Source organism: Balaenoptera ricei, chromosome 9, assembly GCF_028023285.1.
Source record: "Balaenoptera ricei isolate mBalRic1 chromosome 9, mBalRic1.hap2, whole genome shotgun sequence".
Taxonomy (NCBI): domain Eukaryota; kingdom Metazoa; phylum Chordata; class Mammalia; order Artiodactyla; family Balaenopteridae; genus Balaenoptera; species Balaenoptera ricei.
Window position 1 is genome coordinate 93,595,151 of NC_082647.1, and position 23,902 is coordinate 93,619,052.

At 37.7% G+C, this 23,902-nt stretch overlaps 1 protein-coding gene across 5 annotated transcripts in view; it reads left to right on the forward strand.

Moving 5' to 3' along the window:
- Nucleotides 1-23,902, forward strand: part of GSAP (gamma-secretase activating protein) — a 94,178-nt gene that overhangs the window by 31,701 nt on the left and 38,575 nt on the right. For all 5 annotated transcript variants that reach the window (XM_059934103.1, XM_059934100.1, XM_059934101.1 and 2 more), the window contains 11 exons: nt 1,816-1,920; nt 2,158-2,217; nt 3,164-3,207; nt 4,139-4,224; nt 11,258-11,335; nt 12,754-12,831; nt 16,624-16,716; nt 16,878-17,095; nt 18,670-18,739; nt 19,265-19,347; nt 22,210-22,263. In XM_059934103.1, coding sequence (XP_059790086.1) covers nt 1,885-1,920; nt 2,158-2,217; nt 3,164-3,207; nt 4,139-4,224; nt 11,258-11,335; nt 12,754-12,831; nt 16,624-16,716; nt 16,878-17,095; nt 18,670-18,739; nt 19,265-19,347; nt 22,210-22,263 — 900 coding nt within the window. In that variant the 5' untranslated portion in view covers nt 1,816-1,884. The remainder of the gene's footprint in view (nt 1-1,815; nt 1,921-2,157; nt 2,218-3,163; nt 3,208-4,138; nt 4,225-11,257; nt 11,336-12,753; nt 12,832-16,623; nt 16,717-16,877; nt 17,096-18,669; nt 18,740-19,264; nt 19,348-22,209; nt 22,264-23,902) is intronic.

Here is a 23,902-nt window from a genome sequence, read left to right on the forward strand (position 1 = left end):
ATGACCAGAAAGTATGTGGCTGGAGCTCTGGGCCACTAGTGGCTGAGTGGATGGCAGGGCAAAGACAAGGCCAGTGGTCAGAAAAGGGTCAGGCCAGAGAGGAGAGACCAAGGTGCAGAATCCCAAAGCCAGCAATGAGAATTTAGAGGAGAGAGTTAAATAAACAAGTTGGGGGTCAGGAAGTGGAGATGGACACAGACAGAGGACTGGCTGGTTAGAAGAGGGGTTGGGAGCCATGAGAGACACTGCAGAGAGCGTGAGGCCAGCAGGCACCTGTCAGAAGCCCAGGAAGGATTCTCCTGGCCAAGACAATATGGTCTCAGCGCTCCCTCATCTACATGTGCCCTTCTGTGAGGCACTTCTGCCCTCATTCTTAAAGGCTTAGATGACAGCTTCATAAGGCCATGTGCAAGTCTGTGGAATCATCACAACATCCCTACACAATAGAGGTGGTATTATAATTATCCCCATGTTTACAGGGAACACGACAACCTAGACTCACAGAGGTGAGGAAACTCTAGAGAGGGAGAGAACCTGGTTGCCATGTTCCGATGATCATGTTCTTGCTAGTATATGCCTTTATCTGAGAGTTCCCGAATCTACTCTAACCTAAACAATTTCAGAAAAATGGAAACAAGATGGGTTCCCCAAAGTTAAGAGTCAGATAGGTACTGTGCTCTTGGATCTTTTTCCAGCAAATTTGATGGAACTAGGCAAACAAGAAATAGAGGTGTATGATTCTGCATGCCCTGTCCTCCCTTGAGTTCCAAGTTAGCCTCATTGGAGAAATCCCATTTAGGATTAGAGAGGTTGAGGTATGAATATGGACCATTCTGATGTTCCCTTTTTTCATTATTTCTTCTACATCAATTTGTCTTCATTATTTACTCATCTGTCCCAATATAGATTACCTTTGCTTGATGAGCATTTTTGAGGAAAGTGAGTTCTTAATTCCTTGTATTGCACTTATCATTTCCTTGGCAATTTACCCTTGCATACCCTACTTCATTTTCCTTCTTTTGATAAGTATTCCTTGAGTACTTCTACATGCTAGAAACAATCAAGCCATTGAGAATATAAAGGTGTTGTAGAAGAGTGCATACTCACTGGGGTAGACTTATAACATTAATTAAAATGTAATTGTAATAGAAGCATGCCAAAGCACCATAGGAATACAGAGATGGGGAGCTCTGCCTTCATCTTGGAGGTGAGGGAAGGATTTCTACAGGAGGCAATGCCTAAATTGGGTCTTGAAGGATGAATAGTTAAGTATTGCTGAGAGATGGGCAGTATCATCATACTCATTGTGGAAGACATAAAGGTAAGAAGCATGACCAAAGACACATGAAGAGTTTATGGCAGATCTAGGATCATTGCCCACAACCATCCTCTCCCAGGCCTGAGTTTTCCCTTGGCCAAACAATCTCTACCTTTGGTGGTAAAGCCCTCCAGACTGCAGATACCTGAGTGGGTTATGTCCAGAACAGGGAGCTCTGAATCTTGTGTTAGCCCAGGTGTTGGTTTGTGGTTAGGTGTGGCCTTGCCTTCAGCAGCCCCAGCCTGTCTGCCAAACTAAGAATAAAAATAAGATAGTTTATTGCAGAGTGTTTGTGAAGAGCAAGTAATGAAATGATGCCTTAAATCTTTTTTGGAAAGACTTTCCATGTGTATGTATTGGCAATAGGGGCTACTAAAAATAAACTGTGGAAGTATTTACATGTATTATAAAGATAGAATAAGCAAAATAATTTTGAAACCCAGATATGTTCTCCTTTAAAATAGTTATTTATTTCTAAAATCTCTTTGCCTCCTTAGGTAATTAAAAATTCTGGCCATCTCCCAAGAGAGAGAGTAGCCGAAGATTTTGTTTGGGCTCAGTGGGATATGTCAGAGCAGAGATTATACTACATTGATCTGAAGGTAAAAACTAGTCCACTGGCCCTCCTTTTTGTGAGAGTATTTTAATTTTGACATTATTGTTATTGTAATTTATTAATTACTTCATTTTCATTGATGGGGCAGTCGACAAAAGTTGATGAAAAATAATGAAAAGGTTTTCATTACTGTTTGATTTTTGGCTGCTTCCTTTTCTCTCTTTAAACTAGTGTTTTTGTTGATTTTTTGTTAATTTGTCACTTACTCTGTTTTCTTTTTTAGAAATCGAGGAGTGTCTTAAAATGCATCCAGTTTTATGCTGATGAGCACTTTAGCTTAATGGTAAGTCCAGAAAATGATTGGGCTAAGGAAATTTTATAACCCATTGCCCCTTTTAAAGAGAGTTATTATCATAAACAGCATTTTAACATTCTTGGTCTTGTTTTTTACTCACTTGTATGAGCAAGTAAAATAGTTCTTGCCATCTCAAGGCTTCAATTCTGTAACAAATGCAATTAATATAGATTATTAGAAGAGCACACACAGTAAGTTTCTGCTAACTGAATGCCTCATATTAAAGAAAAATGGGTAAGAGTGAGTATCAGTAGGAGGTAGTAGGCGTGGTTAATAGTAGATAGCTTTATGTAATTATGCATCATTTGATCCAAAAGAACATGTGATGGTGGATTGAGTATAAGGTAAAAAGTCAATGAGAGGGTAGAGTTCAATCAGTACAAATCTAGAACCACTCCTGGAAAAGCTATTTGGAGTGCCAGCCTTGTAGTGAGGAGTCGCAAATATCTTTATCTGTGATGGACAGAACATTATTATTCTTCTTGACTAGGATTAATATTGGTGTCTAATACAGATTGATATCATACCATTACAAGGATTTCATTTACTCCTCCTACCCCCTTTTTTGGACTCGCTCATTCTCTTTCTAAAGACACCCAGTCCTTCCCTCCTTACGTGATCATCTGTGTCTTGTAAAAGTCTACTCCTTCCAATTGGCTTATTATAAAACCCATTCATGGTAGTCAAATCTGAAGCAAAGTTTGCCTTTTGAGAAATAAATACACATCAAGCTTGTGATGTATGTAAACTCCAGAATGTTCCCAGTGGACTTTCTGTCTGTGGATTTGGGGGATATCCTCTGAAGATAATGCTGGTTAAAGGAGCTCTTCATCATTAGGCAAGCACAGTGTTGTCAGGTTTGCACTGGTTTCCAGAACTATCATCACTTAACTAATGTCATTTTTCACATTGTTTTCTCCTGATTTTTTGACAGTTTGAAGCACCCTTGGACGTATCATTAAGTGATTCAGGATTCAAGTAAGTTACTCATAGATTACTATTAATTTTTATAGACACTTGTCAGCAGAATGATTATATAATATTTATACCTAATCTATGGTATGCAGATAAAAGGATAGTTTGATATGCTGTGTGTTGGGGTGGGGGGTGTCATCTTTTCTGTTTCTGTTCTCTATAGGGAATATAAACAATGTTATCAAGCATGAACACAGGGTTTTTCCATGGAAAGTCAATCATATTGATTTTTCTTAGTCATTTATTTCTGTAGGGCGTCTCCATTTATTTTGATCTATGGAAGTGCTCTTCTCCCTGTGGTTCAATAAAAGCATTCGATGAGTGAGAGAGGGAACTACGTTTAGAATCAAACATCAAAACCCTTTTCTTGTTGCCATCAAAGAGGATATTGCAGGTCGATCCACTTATAGCTCAGCTGAGTCTATTGCTTTACTTTTTTTCCTGTTTTCCTTTTTACACAAAAGGCGAGGTTTTTTTCCCCCAGATTATTTTACGTGTAGTAAAAACATGAGACACTTTTGAAAAAATAGACACAAGGCTATAACTGCACAGAAGAAATGAAAGTCTTCTTGAATTAATGGTAATCCCAAACTGTTACATATTTCACTACCTTTATTTCATCATATATGAATATTCAGTTCTGTCCATTGTGAAACATAATGTCAGCATTACTCTAAAATCAAAAAAAATTATAAAAACGTAAGTTGAAAGGAATATATATATTTTTCTCTGTTGCCAGGCCATGCCATTTATGTAACATGTATTTTTAAAAATTACTGTTTTATAGTTTTTTTTGTTTTGTTTTGTTTTAACAAAAAGACATATTATCTACTGGAATTTCTCGAGGACATGTCTCTATTTCTTTGGGTAAATTATAGTGATTACTCACATCCTTTATGAGGAAACTTATTTGTAAATGCATTTATGTTCTTAGACTTGTCAACTTTGGATATGATGATCTTCAAGACCAAGAGAAATTATCCAAACACCCAACCTTGTGTGTTTTTACCAACCATACAGGTAGAACCGTGTTGTATTTATCAATTTACTTAATTATACTTGATTTCCATACATTTAGCCATTGTTTAGCTATACTGATCCTGAAAATAAAATATAATAGGGCCACACTCTTACATAAGTGATTATATGGATATTGACATACCAAATTACCTTCTCCACTGTAATTTTATACATTTGCTGTCTGTATAAAAGAAGCCACTGTCAGATTATTGTTCTAATAGTTAGTTTTTGTATTATTGTTCTAATAAAGGGGATAGATTCATATTTAATCAAGCTACATTTTCTCACCTGCTCCATTTTTAACAAATGGCATACGATGATCGGGATGCTTTTTGTGTCAGGCTTACTGATGTTTGGGTTCTAAACCTATGTGCTTAGCTGCTTTAAGAGCCATGCCATAACCTGAGCTGACAATCAGAGCTTCACATAAAGTTGTTAGTGTACAATATTCCATCTCTTAACACCTATTTATTGTAGATAGAGAAAATAGAGAAGGGAAAAAAATGCCTGAAAATGAGAGGAGAGGAGTATGATTACAGTCAATCAATCTGGTGGAAAAACTGCTCATTAACCATAATAATCATCTAAATAATCAACTCTAATAACTAAATCTCATAGCCATTTTTAACATCCCAACTTGAGTGGACAGTTACCACTTAAGTAACGCTTAGACTAAAATTGCTTTCCTTTAAAGCCAAATTATGTAGTATTCATTGAGCTGACACTTACGGAGCACTTACTGTGTGCTGGGTATTGGGGATACAATGGTGAGCAAAACTGACCTAAACCTTTTTTAGTAGAGAGTTACTATTCAGTATGGATGTTAGACATTAAATAAGTGCACACATAGTATTTGAATAGAGTCATGGTACATTTTATGAATGAGAACTACAGAAGGCCATGAGAGCATATAACAGATGTTTAATGGAAGCTACTAATATCTTCAAATTTGTTCTAGACCAGCCAGTACATTTCATTTTACAGAATGAAAACTGAAAATTGCTTCCTTTCCCACCTCACTCCTTCAAAATCCATCCTATAGTTTTTCTGTCCATCCAGGGTCTCCCTCAGCCTTGTAAGTCCCTCTATAAACCAGTCTTGGGGAGTTTAGGGCAGGAAATGATATTTCCCTTGAGACTTGAAGGATGTATATGAACTAAGAACAGGGTGACTGAAGTAGAGTGATCAAGAGGGAGAGTATTGAGAGAGAGCGTTGAAGAGGTAGGCAGGGGCCAGGTTGTATAGGGCCTTGCAGACCATGGAAGGGTTTTAGGTTTTATCTCAAGAGTCATAAGGTCATTAAAGTTTTTTTTTTTCTTATGACGACCTTTTATTTTGAGAATGCTCAAGTGTACAGAAAAGTTCAAGAATATAATGAACATCCATGTACCTTTTACTTAAGTAATCATATCATTCACAATGCTTTATCATTTGCTTTATCATTCTCCTCTTAAATAGATAGCATTTTTTTTTTTGACTAAATCATTAAAGTAAGTTGCAGCCACCATGATACTTTACCACTAAATAATTCAGCATGTATCTCCTTAGGTTAAGGATACTCTTACATAATCTCATTTCCATTATCACTGAAAGAAATTAGCTACATTAATCAGTACACTATTTCATATTCAAATTTCCATAATTGTTTTTTAAAAAGTCCTTTTCACGTGTATGTATATATGTGTATGCATGTAAATGAATAGATGTATGCATATAACTTTTAAAAGATTCATGCGTTACATTTGGTTGTTTTGTCTTTGCAGTGTCGTAATGTAGACCGATTCCCACCTCCTATCTTCTGTCCCTTTTTTTCTCTTTTCACAACATTGACATTTTGAAGAGTCCAGGCTATTTGCCTTGTGGAATATCTCACATTCTGGATTTGTCTAATTGTTTCTTTTTGGAAGTATTTAACTTCTTTCCCTTTCCTTTACATTTTCTGTAAGTTGGAAGTTAGGCCTAAAGGCGTTGTTAGACATAGGTTAAACACTTTTGGTAAGAATATTTCATAGGTGATGTTGTGAACTTTATTTGCACCAGATCAGGAAACGTATAATGTAAGGATGTCCTACTGTTAGTGACGCTAAGTTTGGTCATTTGATTAAGTGGTAACCACTGCCTGTCTCCCTTGTAAAGGTACATTTCAACCTTTGCGTTAGTAATCTGTGAGGTGATACTTTGGCATTTAATTACTATCCTATTCCCCAACAACTGTTCATCTGGTGGTTTTAGGATCCATTGACGGTCCTTCACTGAAGTGTTCTAAGTGGGTAGTGACATGATTAGATATGTATTTTGAAAAGATCACTGTGGCTGCTGTGTGAAGAATAGTTCAGAGGAGGCAAGAGAAAAAGTGGGGAGATGAGCAGTTAGGATAAGGTGTAGTCATATATTTGAGATGAGAGTGGCTTGATCTGGGATGGGCAGTAGAGATGGAGAGAACTAGGTGGGTTTGAGATGAATTTTGGAGATGGAACTGAGGAGACTTGCTATGAACTAGATGAAGAGGAATGGTTCTCAGGTTTCTGGCACAAGCAAATGGGTCAACAGTGGTGCCATTTACTGAGGTACAGTGGTTTTGGTGGGGCTTAGAAAGGGAGATTGTGAGTTTTGTTTTGGAAATGTTAACTAAGAGACCTGGAGCTTAGAAGGGGAGTCGGGACTGGAGATGAATAAGTGTGGAAGTTGTTAGACCATAGCTGGCATTTGAAGCCATGGGAAGGGTAAAGGGTCAAAAGGGAAGAGGTTTAGGAATTAGATCTGGGAGCAAAAATATATAAAGGTTAGGTGGAACATCCAAAGAAAAAGGAAAAAGTATGGGGAGAGAAGAGGAAAACCAAGTGAGGTGTTATAGCAGCCAAGAGCAGAGGGAGTTCCATAAAAGAGAGTGACTGTTAGTAGGTGGTGAGAGGTGGAGTCCATTGGGTATAGCTTCATGGAGGTTACTGTGAGTAGTTTGTGCTGGGTGATTGAGGTGAAATCTTGATTGTGATGGGTTAAGTGTCATGTGGGAGTTGAAAAATTATAGCAGCATGTGCAGGCATGAAAGAGGCAGCAGCTGAAAGGGAAAGTGGGATTTAGGGAATATCATTTTTTGAGACAGTAGGGACTCTAGTATGTTTGAATGCTTACAGGATATTTAGTGGAAAAGAAAAGATGACAATACACAGCAGAGAGGAATGACCAGTAGAGCAAATTTGCTTAGAAGGTGGGATGTAATGGGATCCAGAGCTCATGTGGTGGGACCAGGGTAGTACTTGACTACCTTGTACTTGACTTTAAATCTGTTGGATATAAATAATCATTTTAGGCTTTTATTCTATGAAGCTTTTATTCCTTCTTATTTTATTCCCATAGGAATTTCTCATGAACAGTAGCAGCTTATAAATAGGCTATCTATGACATATCTTAAGAAATAAAATGTTAGGTTAATCTGGCATGAGATGTGAAAGAGTCTGTTTTTTCCTTTCTCAGCAACATCTAGGAGAATAGCAAATGAGCCTTGCTTTTCACAGTCAGCTTTGAAATAGAAAAAATAAGCCTGTTTCAAATGGGATGCTTCCAGATTTACAAAGAAATAAACCAGAGAAGCACCCTTTTGCTTTTCAACTAAGAAGTTGTCAGTTCGTGTATTTCCCAAATTACTTTTCAGAAATAACTTTTTAACCTTTGTGGTTAAAACAAACAAATACCTACTTCAGCAAAGTAGGAATGGAGAAGGGAGCAAATAGTCTAATCCCTATATGGCTCCCTCTATAATAGGGAGCTTAATTTTCCACTGGTGTGAAGAACAGAAAACATGGTTCATGAAAAAAATATAGGTAGACTCAGAGCTTTTTACAAACTCAACTTATTTCAACTATTTACATTAACGCTGATGCTGTAATAACATTGGATGTTCAATTGTCACATATTGGTCATCGGGAGCTACTTTGTCCTTTCAGCATTACTTTTTACATTCTTGAAAGCATCTTTGTTCTGAATTTTCCTGACCTAAGAAATGATATCTGCTACCTTCCAGGGAGTTAGAGGTTAAAATCTGGAGGCTGCTCATGAGAGTTGGTGATAGGCAAAAGTGCTCTGCTAATATCAGGACACTTATGTATTAAGATTACGAGTTTGTATAGATTTTTCTAATAAATTTTTTACAAATCAGGGACCTCCTAAAGAATTGAAGGAAAGAAAATACACTCCCTATCCGATAGTCAACCCTGAAGCTGTACTTGGAGTTCTCCTGTGTGTTCTAAGTCCATGGTGGCTGTAATTCTTTCTTGTGCACCACCTACTGGGAGGTAGCGAGGGGTGAAAAGTGTAACTTCTCCTTCCTGTACATATAATTGCAAGAGTTGCCCTTCACAAGTTCCCAGAATTAGGCCAGTGTTTTAGCATTTTATAGAGCCTTTTACAATGAGATAATTTCCCTTGGAAAACTTTGTCCATAATAGCTTTCATTGTCCAAATGGTTTCCCCCAGGCTAGCCAACTTTGAGATGTTATCTTCATCATTGATGAATATTCATTACACATCTCTGGATACGCCATTAAGAGCATGCTTTGTTTTTTCAAACTCTGACTTCCCCCAACTTGTAAATAGCAGCAAAATTATTCTGAAATAATAATAATAAAGCAGCTAACCTTTATGACCAGCTATAACTTCTTTGCCAGAGCTTTATACATATTACCTCATTTAACACTCACATTAGAACCATACGAAGGAGGTTCTCTGTTTTCCTTATTTACAACTGAGGAAACTGAGGCTTAGAGAATTTAATTAATATGACTCAGGCAAATTTAAAAAATACTGATGCCTGAATCTCACCCCAGAGATTCTGATTTAGTTGATCTCAGGTGGAGCCTAGGCATCTGTGGGCCCAGGTAATTTTAATGTACTTTCAGAGTTGAGAACCAGTGCTCCAGAGCTATGCTGTCCAAGAGGGTAGCCACTAGCCACATGTGGCTATTTAAATTTAAGTTATTAAAATTAAATAAAATTTAAAAGAAATTCCTCAGTCACGCTAGCCATCCTTTAAGTGCTCAGTAGCCACATGTGGCTAGTGGCTACCATATTGGACAGCACAGATATCGAACATTTCCATTATCAAAGAAAATTCTAGAGTTGGGACAACTTTGCAGAGCCTGTGCACAGCCCATTTCCCCTTGTTGTGTCTTTTTTTCCCCCTTTGGGATTGGGAGGCGGGGCTAAGCCACAACATAACTATTTGGAGATATTTGCTTATGAGATCTGAGTATGGCTCTTGGTGTATGTAATTAGGTTAGTTTATTCTACATCTCACTTTAACTTTCTTCAGAACAAGGAAAATGATAACCTCAATTCTCTAAAGGACGGTGTGCAGAGGATTTTCCTAGAATGGAGGTTATGATCTTCCTTATATTTTTGACGTTTCACGTTCATTCCTCAAGGTAGATTCCTAAAAGAAGAATTACTGGGTCAACAGGTGTGAATATATTTAATCCTCGGCAAAACTGTTTTTCAGAGAGGTTGTACTAGTTCACTCTTTCATTACTATTATTTGAGAATGTTCTTCCTACTGCTCCATTGACAGAATTGGTTATCATTTTTAAAACTTCGCTAATTTGAAAGGAAAAATGTGGTGCCTTGTTTTAATTCTTATTTCTTTATTACTAGAGAGGATGAAGTTTTAACTCCGTTTGCTAAAAATGCCTGTGATCATAGAACGTAAAAGAACAGGATAAACCAGTAGGGTTTTTGCTGGTAGTATGTTTACTGTATAAAAGTAGTCAAAGTGGTACAGAGGACTTTTGTAACTCTTATAATTACTATTTTTGTATCTGCTTTAGTACAGTATTATTTTATTCTTAGCGAGTCTGCTGTAATTTTAAAGAAAAGGTATTATCATTGTGTGGTCATTAAGCATAACAGTAATTTTAAATCTAACAGAATTGTTACTTTTTTATCTGATAAAGTTATTCTTTTTTGTTGTTTTGTGTTGAAAATATTGCAATGAAATGACTTTCTAACAATATATGGCAGTCTTAAAAGTCATTAAAAGAGTCACAAAGGATAAATATTATAACGAAATGCTTAAATATGTCCTTAAATAGCCTTCTTAGGGAAAATGGGCCTTTTTTTCCTACCATGATTTTTGATAAAGGAACTCTAGTGGAGTATGGAAGAGGAAATACTGCAATTCACTGAAGTAGAATAATGATTGAGTTCACACAGCTAGTTAATATTCGCTCTGGGACTAGAACCCAGGTTTCCAGGCTCCTTGTCAAGTTCCTTTCCACCCTGGAAATCTCCTATTTCAGGTGATCACATAAATGCTAGCATTAGAATAGAAGTATCAGTTTAAGCATAATGCCCTCATTTGTAGGTCATTGATGGACTTATCTAGTCTGTCCAGGTGGGAACAGCTGCTAGAGGTGATGGACAGTTTTACACATTGAAGCAGGTGGAAAGGCTGAGGTTGTTCTGGAGTGGCGGGCTAAGTGAGGGGTCAGGGCTCATCTGGAAAGGCCACTCTATGCCAGGAGCTCTACTCAGTGACCCAAATATGGATGGGGACAGGCTCACACACCACACTTGCTCTTGTTGCCCCAGTTTGCTTTCCATTCTAGATAAAGAAGAACACTTGAAACTTTCTGTAAATAGGAGACACATTTTTGATAAACTGAGATCCATAGCTATTAGTAATGGCTGGAAAGCAAGCTAAACAAGGGCCCAGGGGAGTATATGTATGTAAGGAGAATCTCGTGAAGCTTTGTAAACTTCTCCAGGTTCCCATGATTTCATATACAGAAATCTCTCTCTCTCCATTTTCTTAGCCTTCAGTAACCTACCACAGTAAATTGCTTATAGTGTGTGCTGAGTAACTGTTGAATTGAAATTTCTTAGCAACTTGTTAATAGTCCATTTCTAGAATTTGGGAATAATCTCTGAGGTAAATTGGGGCAGAACATCTAAAGGAATACCAGTAAGGTTAAGTGGCTTAGGAAACTTTCTATTTGTCTACGATTCTTTTAAGCTTTACTAAATACCTTCTTCCTTCTAGGAAGTTTGTGTGTATGTTACTGCCCGAACTTTGACTCTTGGGAACAAATCACGTATTCAGTGCTTTACTTTCATAAAGGTACTTTTCATTTATTTTTTTACTTTTACATAGTCATTTTTTCCAAATAGCAGCAAAGTAGATAGACTTTAAAGTCTTATAACCTTGTAACAAATTCAATCAGTACATTGTATATCTGTATACCTATATAATACGTATTTCCTGAAGAAATTCATGAATGATGAATATTAAGTTAGCTAATTATTTTTATATTACATTTTAAATAATATTTTGTAATATATTTTTTTCTTGACCTGTGTCTTTTTTCTAAGCCTGGAGACCAATGCTAAGGGATGTATTTGTCCAAAGTGTGTGTGTTTGCTTTTTTATTATTACTAACTGAAAGGTACCAATAGATTTAACTTACAAAGGTACATAAAGTTTTAGTTAAAAGCTTCCATGGTCTCGGTCCTTAATAGGTCTTAGACCTAAGATACATTTATTTCATTTCATACATCTGTGGCCCAAGAAATTGATATGTCAACAGTCAGTCTTGGGGACAGGAGTAAAGTGCCCAAACTTTTCTAACTCTGGAGTTGGTCACAGAGTGCCCTTTAATAGTTTTAGCCTGAACCATACTAAAGAGTATTTATTTCGCTTGTTTAGTTCCTTAAAATTAGTATTTATATAGTACATACTGTGGGAAGAGTTAAATTGCTTAAAATTAGAATTTTCAAAATAAAAAAAAATTTATGCCAGGTCACACCAGAGTTTATTCTGCAGGAGTGCCTAATAGTACCTTCAGAAGTTAGAGATTAAAAGAGTTGAATAACTTAATAATGAAGAAAGTAAAAGTAAATTCAGAAGACCTATATATATGCTTTAATAGTACAAGTCTGATATTTGTGGAACGTTTTCATACATTTTTCTAATGATTAATCTAACGATTAAAGCCAGAAAATAAAACTTTTCTGAAAGTTTTATTAAGAGCTAATAACTGTGATTAAGAGTTAGAAGAGTGGAGAGTGAAGCCCAACACTACACTGAGTTTAGTAGATAGTCTAACACCCTTTCTGAGTCACAGTGAGATTCCTAAGTGATTCAGAGAAGCCTCTGAGGGCCTTAATGACTGCAAGAGTGTGGCAGTGAACCTTGAGGCACGAGGGCCAGTGAGCCACCTGCTCTCCTCCACCTCTTGGATCCTTAAGTAGATTTCTTCAGGTCCTTCTATCCCAGCACAACCCACCTTTTAAGGTCTAAGATTATCCATAAGCCCAGAATAATTACTGGCTTGTGACTGCACTCAGGTGATCCGCCTTCAGTGCTGATTTTTGGAGAATGATGGGGAACCATGAGCTCTAGGGCTCCAAAGACACTCGCTTTGTCAGTTTCACAGTTACTAAATGTGGAGCGTATGTCATGGAGTCACTGCCTTGGGTGGAATTCCAGCTCTTTTTTTCTTAACATCCTTTCTCTGGCTTCATGTTCTCTCTCCACAGGGCACAGCAAGACCTTCACTGCTACTCTTGGGCGTGTTGACTCACGTGTGACAAAGGGCATTACTTTTCTCAGCCTTGGTGAGTGAGAGGCATAGGCGTCTCTCTGCTCTGTCTCTTCCTTCCAGTACATGTTATGCCTCATTTTCCTCATGCCTCTTTGGGACTCAGGTTGTGATGACTGTGACTGACCGTTTTGAAGCCAGATAAGGGACAGTTTTCTCTGGAACCACCCCCCCCCAACCAAAAAAAAAGCCTTTTGGCAGGGGGGCAAGGTGATGCATCTCCTTTCTTAGGGAACCTAGGCTGTGGGCTTTCTTATGTTTTTAGTAGCAATCCTAAAAAGCCATTTGTTAGTATAAAAATGATGAAATGATGACAGTGAGCGAGAGGTTTCCTAAAAGCCTATGAGAAATAATACGTGATGTTGTCCCTTGGTTCTAGAGAGACAAAGGCCCTTGAGAAATTGTCCGTTCCCTGTTGGTAATTGCTAAAGGCTTCTGAGTCCCATAAATTATTTATGGATCAGCTTGATTGAGTTGTTTTTCATTGAGTAAGTATGGTAAAGGGAACTTGAGTATTTGGCTTAAACATAGTGAGTCTGTAATGAAGAAAATAAAGAAGGGGTTTATGTACCTCCCTACTGAAAGCTGCTGTTCCATGCCAGTTGGAATGAGGGGCACACACCGGTTAGCACAAGACTAAGCAGAACTGTTGTTTGCCTGCATATGGGATATGGCACAATATTTTAAAAAGAAAAGCTTCAGGTTTAGAGCAGATGGATTCTTTAATATTGTCTTCTTTCCCTGTTTCCCAGCCCATCTACTATCATGACAAAGGTTTAGGAAGGTGTTATGTGAAGGAACTGGGTAAAGTGAGAACCAAAGTGACAAAGACCATAAAAATATTTTTTTGGGGTCTTTTTTAATCGAAGTATAATTGATTTACAATATTATATTAATTTTAGGTGTACAAATAGTGATTCAATATTTTTATAGATTATACTCCATTTAAAGTTATTACAAGACAATGGCTGTATTTCCCTGTGCTGTACATTTTTATACATAGTAGTTTGTACCTCTCAATCTCCTACCCCTGTCTTGCCCCCCCATTCCCTCTCTTCACTGGTAACCACTCGTTTGTTCTCTATATCTGTAAGTCTGCTTTTGTTTTGTTATATATATTTGTTTGTTTTATTTTTTAGATTCCACATGTAAGTGATAACATAGCATATTTCTCTTTCTCTGTCTGACTTATTTCACTGAGCATAATACTCTCTAGGTCCATCCACACTGTTGCAAAAAAAAAAGATTTTTATTTTGAATGATACTATTGATGAGGAGAGATATCTTGTGCTAAGTGGGCCAGTATGTGCCAATTTTTAATATGAGCTCTGAACCTGTGGGAAGTTGCTTTAGAGAGGCCTGCTTCTACTGCTTCCTGTGGTAAGAAGGATAAATATAAGGTTTCCTGGGTCTGAGACTTGATTCTTATCAGAAATCCTTTATCAGCATCCCATCTCGAGAGTGATGTGGGAAACTCTCCACTAAAAAAACTTAGCCTTTTGTGAGGTCAAAGGTATCCTTCCTCTTCTTACCCCTGGGAATGACTCTTGAAAAGGGCAGGCATGATTTAATCTCTGGTCTTCAGAGCGTGGAGAGGGCAAAAATACTAGAGCTTTGTAAAAATAGGCTATCTCACATTAAGTCATCTTTCCTTCTTTAAACAGATTTTAATATATAGGCACAAAATTGTGCCCAAGATTAGAAATATTCTAGAGGTAATTTTTATGACAACAGTATTGCTTTTTGAGTGATGTCTTTTTTGCAATTTATTGCATGGAGTTTCCCTGAATTGTCACCCTCTTAAAAGGGGCTTATATTGATTAAAATATTAAAGAATAGAGTTTTGGAGGAAGTTTTCCTTGAACCCCAAACACCTGTATATAAGAAAGATATGTTTATACATTAAAAAACTATCATTTTAAAAATTAATACTATATTCTAAGTGTTTTACTTGTTATCTTGATCCTTACAACAATTCTTCTTGGTGATGTTATCCCCATTTTACAGATAATGAAACTGAGTCTCAGAAAGTCTGTGATGTGTGCCCAAGCTTCTTTTAGTGTCTCTTATCAGGGGCACTATATTAGTTTATTGCTGCAATAAGAAATCACCACACATTTAGCCCCTAGATAAATAACACATTGTCTTATGGTTCTGGAGGTGAGAATTCTGCAATGAGTGAGTCCTGAGGTGTCAAGGTGGGGGCAGAAATGGTTCTTTCTGGAGATTCCAGGGAAGAATTCATTCTTTGCCTCCTCCAGCATATAGAGGCTAGCATTTTTTGGCTTGTGACCACATCATTCCAGTCTCTCGCATCATCATGTGGTCTTCTCTTCTGTAGTCATTCTCCCTCTTCCTCCCTCTTATAAAACCATTTGTGATTACATTGGGTCCACCTGGATAATCCAGGATATCCCCCCACCTCAAGATCCTTAATCACATCTGAAAGGTCCCTTTTATTACTTAAGGTGACATATTCATAGGCTCCAGGGCTTACCATGTGAACATCTTTGGGAGCCATCATTCAGCCTACCACAGGTCCTATTGACATTTTTGGTGAGATAGTAACTTTTGGGTGGGAGAGTCCTGCACATTGAGGGATTTAACCTCCTTGGAGCCCACTCGCTCATCAAATGGCAGTAGGAATCTCCCTTCTACCTGAATAATTGTGACGACTCAGAACACCCTCATGTATTTCCAAATGCCCCCTCTCCCAGGGACATAGTACCACCCTAATTAACTGTTTAAGTGGTAGGGCTAGGAGTTAATCTAGGTCATTTGATGCCTTTCCACTGTGCCCTACTGTATCGTTATTTGTGTTTCTCTACTTATGCATTACCATAATGGTAACATTATTGCAACCACTTGTGCTAACTACTTTAACATCACTGAATCCACAGTGACTGAAAGGACACTTATAAGTCAACTGGTTAGAGTTTTACATCCTCTTTCCTTTCCCTTCCACAGAATGCCTTCTATGTACATTATTAGCATGTATTTCTTTGCTTCTTAGGGAAAAAAAGAGTCTAGCTGGCTCACTTATAATCTAAGTGTTTCATCTATATGAAATTCACTACTGTTGTATGAGTTTCTTTGTTTTTCTAAGATCCTAGAAAAATTATTGGCAAGGGCTACTTCTACCCTGCCCCCTTCTCCAGAAACCTATTTTTTATACCTTGCCTCAATCTGTATACAAATGTTCTTTGTACAGAAATATCTAGTGCAGGGACTGTGAAGATGTGCGTTCTAGGCAGCTTGCTATGCATGGAAACAAATTAGTACTTCACAAAGTGTCAGAATGCCTGCAGAGACTGTTTTGATGAGTATCAATTTAAAGCTTCTTTAGAGAAGATGACGACATGATGAGCAGTGGGCAGACATAGGAAACTAAATTGTAGAGCTTCCCCCACATGGCAGAAATTATGCAGGAAATTCCCATGATAAGCTATTTCCAGCCTGTCAGATTAAGGAATAATTCATGTTGCTGGATATTTTTTATTCTAACTTGCTCTCAGAGCTCACTTAGATTCCTATAAAGCCACAGTTCTCTTAGAAACAAAACTACAGATATAAATTAAGATAACCATGGCTAAATGTCTGAAGAAAAATTAGCTACAGGTAGAAATAAATGAGATATTGCTAGGAAGATGGACCGTACTGACATCAGACAGCTTCTTATTACATTGGTCAAAACCTTTGTGTTTTAAGAGGTTCAAAGAAAAATAAGGATACCGTAAAGTTGTTGGCTTTATCTGTACCTGTACAGCTCTTACCACGTGGAACTGACTTAAATCTTTCTCTTCCACAGACTATTATGTGGCTGTTTACTTACCTGGTCATTTCTTTCATCTACTTAACATTCAACATCCAGACCTGATCTGCCACAGTCTGTTTCTGACAGGTATGGCTGTAGTTTTTCCCCTCATGAACAGGGTACATTTGGGTTCGTTTTTTTTTTTTGTTTTTTTTTTTGGGTTCGTTTTAACGTTAATATTTATGTTTGGGGGAGAGGGGCTTCTTTTATTTGCTGATCTACTTTTTTTTTTTTTTTTTTTTGGCCAGGAAACAGTGAAGTGATTGATATGCTACCTCATAGTCCTTTACAGTCACTGTCAGGACCCCTGGTCCTGGATTGGTGTTCCGGAAAGCTCTATAGGGCGCTCCTCAACCAGTCATACTTACTGGAGTTCCTGTGGAACACCCGGCTGGACTGCGAGAAGCTGGCCTTGTTGCACTGTGTGCTCTCATGTGGCCGAGACCCACGGCGACTGGAAGCCAAGGTGGGAGTGTAGCTTAAGTTTAAAAAGTGGCAAATGGACAACACAAGACGTGTACATTTAGTGGCTGAAATGAACAGAAGTTATTTTTATTGGGTAACAATTGAGGTTTATGGTCTCCATCCTGACTTGAACATATTCTTCGCTTGTGCTCCTTCTTTATGGACACAGACCTCAGACTGGGAGGGAGTGTCTGTTCTTTTCACTATTCTCTTTTCCATATTGTGAGTAAATGTTAGCTCTATCGGTAACATTCCAAGGAAGTGCGCGGTACATAGTTTCTCAAATATCTACTTTTTCTCCTGGTTTGTATTTGGTGTATAGCATGAAGAGGACTAAAATCTGGTGGTAAATAAAATCTATTTATGACATTTTAAATAGAGATAGCTCACATTTATATTTCACATTATAGTTTATGAAGCACTTTCATACATCTTATCATTTAATATTACAGCTATTCTGTGAAGTTGAAGAAACCCCCCATTAGACTTGATTGGGACCAATGGGTGCTTGGTCAATTAAAAAAAGATGGCCTAAATATTTTCTTTTAACCTAAAATATATAAATGTACATTTATTCCCGTATCTTTTAATGTAGATTAAGGCCCTTTCTTTGTGTATCAGCTAATTGGAGTTCAAAATCGTTTTTCTTACATAAAATCACTAAGTAATGTCTTGGCTTTCTTTATCTGTACCTGTATGGCTCTTCCAGTTACTTTCTTTTTCTTTTCTTTTCATTTTATTCCCTAAGGAGGTCAATAGTTTAAAAATCCTTTCAAAGCAGTTTGTGTATATCAGGCAATTTTTTCTTTTATAGTTGTCTCACACCTAGTTTTTTAATAAGTGTTTTAGAGACATGTCTTGGAGTCTTTCCCAAGCTTTCAACTTTTATTGACCCGCCAGCATTCTTTTTGTATCCATATTTCACTTGTCTATGGTAATATTTTATTAACTTAACTAATTGTGAAAATAAGCACAAGTAGCTTGAGTAGGTTTGGAAATAAGAACAATTATTGGCAGGATCAGAAATGCGAGAGTGCTCTATGGCTAGGCAAGCCTCATAGCATCAATTCTAAGGTCGGGAACAAGGGGTTTCGTTCCTGCAGCGGTGAGGATGGTTATAGAGGTTGATATAACAGGGATTATACCTTCCTTGATAGCATAGCCATGCTCACAATGATTAAATGGTGTAATTGAGCTGAAATTCAAACCCAGGTCTGCTGCCTCCAAGCTCAGTGGTTGAGTTTGGTTTTCTCCTGTATCCATAGCTCTTCACACTGCGACTTTGCTATAATATGCCCTACTCTAGCAAAAACGAACATTGGGTTCAAGAAGGCTTATTTGGATCCCAGTCAAGGGCATTTATTAAAATGATGTACAAAAAGGACCTCATTTATATTTTACCCACACGGCCTTACGTTATGTATCTCAGAGACTGTGTAGAAGTGAGTGTGTTCTTAGGCAATTCTAAAAGAGATACAAAATTTTAAACTATTCATATATATTTTTTACTTCTTTGGTGGTGGGGGCAGGGTGCAGATTTAAATACCAATAGATTTGTCTTCTTACTTTTTAAAGATTATTCAGTGGATTTCTGAGAACATCTCTGCCTGCCATTCATTTGACCTCATTCAGGAATTTATAATTGGTAGGTGTTGCTGATGGTGCATATTAAGTTGAACCCTTGACCCTTTTGCTTAAGGGAAAGCAGTAAATTGATAATGCCTCAATCTGTCAAAATGCTGGGTCGGAGTGTTTTTTCATTTTTTTTAAACTCTGTTGTAGTCAGCACCTAATTAAATTTCATTCTCTTGTGGTTTTGTAAGAAGCTGTGGCTGTTCAGAGACTGATGACATATAAGATATGATCTTGATTCTATAACCTTATTAGTGATTTTTTTTAAGCATTGTGTTGGCTGGTTCTGTGTGAAGTGGTTATAACGTCATTTGGATAGATGTAAGTGCCAAATAATTTTTTAAAAATTATTCTCAATGTAAAAAGTAGAACCTGAACATTTTAATCAGCGGATAGAACCATAACGATTAGCCTTTTGCAGATGAAGGCTAAGGCAATGAAAACTCTTGTGGGTTTGCTTGTTTGGGTGAATTACAATGTCTACTGCCTTATTCTTCATATTAAAACATGTCTTTTTTCCCCCAAAAAACTTACTCAGCTTCTTCATATTGGAGCATCTATCCAGAGACAAGTAACATGGATAAACTCTTGCCATACTCCTCACTGCTCACTTGGGATACAGTAAGTTAACACTTTATATTCTTTATGTAATTAAAATTGATTCATTGCTGTGGGTCAGTTGTAGGACATTCCTGTCACAGTAACCAAGGTTGTGATTTCATTTCTGTTTTGATGCATAAGGATCTGAATTGGAGTTTTCTGGCAGAAAAATAATAGTGAGTCCTTGCTGTTGGCCAGTTTTATTTACATAAAACAGTAGAACTGAAGGAGAAGGCACAGCATACGTGTTACTCTTCCTACTACCAAGCAGAATGAAGCCTCTATCATCTTCAAATGGTTTTAGTTTTTAATTTTTTTCAAGCAGCTAGAGTGTATGAAAATATTTCTTAGGGTTTTATAAATGAGCAACGGCTGGACCACTGCTGTTATTCTGAGCTGTTCTATTTACTTAGTAGATTAGCACCTTCATGAGCTTTTTTCCCAGCCTTAGAAAGAAAATCTGTGATAACTTTAGAACGTCAAGATCAGTAAAAGTCAGTAATCTTAAGCAACTCCATGCCATTCAACCTTTTCTTCCTGTTGGTCCAGACTCCCTTCCTTTTAGTTGGGAAGAAATGTTTCAGGAGAAAACATTGTTCATTTTCTCTTGAATGTGGTTCAGTAAACTGAGCTTTGTTGGATCAGAAGTGAAAACCATGTACAGGCTCCCCCTGAAAAAGGTTCTGCCTCTCCTCCTTTCATATTTAGATGTTAGGACTACTGTGTGCTTAGTCTTGAGGCAGAGGTTTGTATCAAAAAAGCATTTAGAAAAATAAATTTAATTCAGGTAGCACAGACACAGGAAAATAAGTACTAGGATAAATGGTAACACTTCCCATTTTGTTTTTAGACTATCTAAATATAGTCCTTTAAAAAGGCATATCAGATGTGTTTGATTAATTTTTTTCCTTTTTTTTGTTTTCTCTGGCTGCGCCACGCGACACACAGGATCCTAGTTCCCCGACCAGGGATCTAACCCGTGCCCCCTGCAGTGGAAGCGCAGAGTGCTAACCACTAGACTGCCAGGGAAGTCCCATGTTGGACGAATTTCTAAATTTTTGGTATACGCAATGGTAGTGTTTTCCCAAAGACCCTTTCTTCTTGTCTCTCACTGTTAGAGTTAGTAAACTTTCATGCCTCTCTGTAAAATTATAAGGAAAGATCTGAGCTTGTTTCTTCTCCAGGCCCTCATTGTTTGAAGAACCCTTGTGAATATACATGCAGACTCTGTGGTAATGTGGCAGGAAGTTCGCAGGTTAATCCGTACCCCTCCCCCAGAAGCAGGAAATGCACATTTCATCTTCCTCCCCTCACCACCCAATGCTGGCTGTCACTGTCCTGTGTTCAGTGTCTGGGAGCCCGGGTCTGGACCTCTAGTTCCCAGGGTTGTGTTTAAACATGGAGCACGTGTTAGTTGGGTGTTGTGTGAGTGTCATCCTGACAGGCAGTTCTTCACATTTGCATTTCTCCTTCTTTGTGGGGCAGAGGAAATGTGTGGACATACAGAGTGACATCAGGAAGTCCTACAAGAAGTGCAATATGAAAAAACCCGAAGTTTTAACCACTGCGTACAGAGCTTATTTTAGGGTTTATCATGTTGCTTTAGACTTCTTGCAGTTGGAGTAGGTTACCTTAAAGGTCTCTCCTAATCCTGAAATTCTATGAGCCTATGATTTTCTTTAGCAATGATGTAAATCATTTTCTTTTCTCTAATCTGCATATGCTCTTAATGCTATACCCTTAATAAATAAATTTCACACTTCTGTATGGAGACAGATTATTTCTGTAAATAACTGAATTGGGTTATCTTTTTTAAGATACTAGAAAATATTGTGTCTTACACATAGATAATCCTGAATTATGCTTTGCAGACTGTGAGCCTTGTTATACTTATTTGAAGATGCTATTTATAACCTAGAGCTGTAGTGAAATTTCTATTGCTGAGTAGTGATAAGTGAAGCATACATAGATTTTTATTACAGGCTTTCTCCTGTCCAATGGAGGACTCAGTTGCTTGAATGTTCTGGAAATTTATTTCTCCATCCCTGTGATGCCCTTTTTCTCAGAAATATTGTATGTCATTAAAACCCAGGACATTTAAGTTCTAAACAAATACCAGGTTTTATTTCTATTTTCTCATATATCATCTACTTATTTTTTAGGAAATGAAAGAGGAATTGACTAGTTGACAGGTTAATATACATAATTAACATGGAAACACACTTTTTAAAATAAATAAGTGGCAATTTTGTCAGTTTATCTTTTTATTTAAATTTCTGTTTTAATGCTCACTAGTTAGCAGAATGTTATAATTTGGACTTCCTGATATGAATTGCATCTTGCAGATTTGCCATGGTGATCTGGCTATGTAAACACTTCATGGGGATCTCTTATTTCCGAAATCACGGTAGAGGATGAAGTGCAGAACAGTTTTCCACTGAGGTCAAAAAAGAATCCCATTACTGAGGCAGAGACCAACTATCATACATTTAAGTGAAAGAGCGAGGAAGAAGTACAAAAAAGGAAAGTGTCCACCTTATTATTATGCTTGATGGTGCAAATGTAATTTGCCTCCTTTGTTCTTAAATGGAAGTGTGTAAATAATACATTATTTACTCTGTATTTCTTCATAATAGTTTATCCTTTCCTTTAGTGACACTGTCAACTATTATAATCATAACTTTACAAAATATTTCCCTTCCCGAGGCAAGAGATAGGTTGTGTTCACTGGTATTTATAAACCCCAAGTTTTATTTAAAGTAAAGGTTAGCAAACTGGGAGCTGCCCTCAGCTTCTGTCTGCACGGAAGACACTTCCTGAAGGCTCGGGCTGGGGGTAGTTGATACGTTTAGCAGTTGTGTGTATGTTTTTCCCCCACCACAGGAAATTCCTGGAATAACCCTTGTGACAGAAGAGATTCCATTGCCTCTTATGAAGGTAAGTGCTTACAGTGAGAGACAAAAGCCCAGACCTGCGTGGCTTCCTTGCTGGCCTCACAGTCGCCTGCCCCGAGTGTCACGGTGGTTCCGAAAGGAATTGTAAACTGTCAGGGGAGGATGGTGCAAGGGGTAAGGCTAGTTGTCTAGGCAGTCCTTCCTAAATGGTAGTCACCAAGGATGATATCAGGGCAATTCTTAGGAATGCTCTTTGGAGAGGGAGATTTTCTGAAGACAGAGAACTGCAGGGCTCGGTGTGAAGTGTATAGAAGTCATACTTTCCACTGTGCCTCAAACCAATCCATGCTGGAGGAGTTCTTGTAAATTTTCTTGAGCAGACCTAGGAGCTGTTTTTTACTTCACTTGCATTGTCACCCCCTCAAACAAACACACACACACAGAATCTTAAAACCGTTAAGTAACCTGGGCTGGGATTAACTAATTTCCTTCTCGTTCTGAGAACAGTGATTCTGTTTCTCAAGAGTGACCTGCTCGGGCTGTCCCTGTGGTCTCCGCACACACCTTCTTCCTGCCCACTAAGCAGCAGCGTTAGTGTCTCTCTACAGTTTGGTGGTTTCAGAGGAGTTTCTGAGTACAATAGGGAGGGTGGGGTGGGTGAGCAGAGAAGAATGTGTATGTAGTTAAAAACTGAGGAGTATTTTAACATAGTTTCCTTGAAGCTCCTTTGTTGTTTTTGGCATTGCCTCCTGTTAATTATAGCTTGGTGTGTGCTGGGAAATCTCAACTTTTGGCAGCAGGCAGCCTAGTATGCTGCTGCCTTTTACTATTTACATTTGATTCTTTTGGATCCACGAAGGGCAGGCCAGGCTCAGGCAGCTGAGGGAAAGCCTTGGGCGTTTGAGGTCACGGTGATGCCCTGGGGGTGAAAGAGGGCTGACTGGGGCAGGTTTAGTGGTTCTGGGTTTTGGTCCTTTAAGGGGAGATGGACAAGAGATGTATCTAGGCAGCAGAGTGAGACAACTGTGAAGGTCTATAAAAGCAGGAAGACGAGGGAAAAGAAAGGTTTGATTAATAGCTTAAAAGATTCTTATTAAGAACCTCCATCCTTTCATTTTATTGTTTCTGCTTTTACCACTAGTCCAACAAATCCATACCGTGTTTAATGGACACACAATAAACCAGCGAAGGAAATTTTAAAAAGAAAGCAATGTCACCCACAATTCTACAGTTCCTAACATATTGTCTATTTGCCCCATTTCCTCTTGGTCTTTGTCATAGGTTTGCATGTTTTACCTAGTAGTAATGGCCATCTAGTGATATTTAATAAAGATTATGAATTATAATATATCATACACATTTTCATGTTGGTACATAAACTTCATAATTTTCATAATTATGATTTCTAATGATTCCATAGGTTTCCACTGTGTTGCTGTGTCTTAGTTTACTTAATCATTCTTCTGTTTTGAGACATTTAGTTTGTCTCTAGCCTCCATTAAAAAAAATATTTTTTTGCTATTAAAAATAATGTGGCAGTGAATACTTTTATGTAGTTTTTTTTGGTGTATGTGATTTATTCCCCTAAGGTTAAATGCCCAGGAGTATTATTGGGTGAAAGGCTATGACAATTTTTATAGCTTTTGATTCTTATTGCCAAATTGATATTCAAAATATGTTGT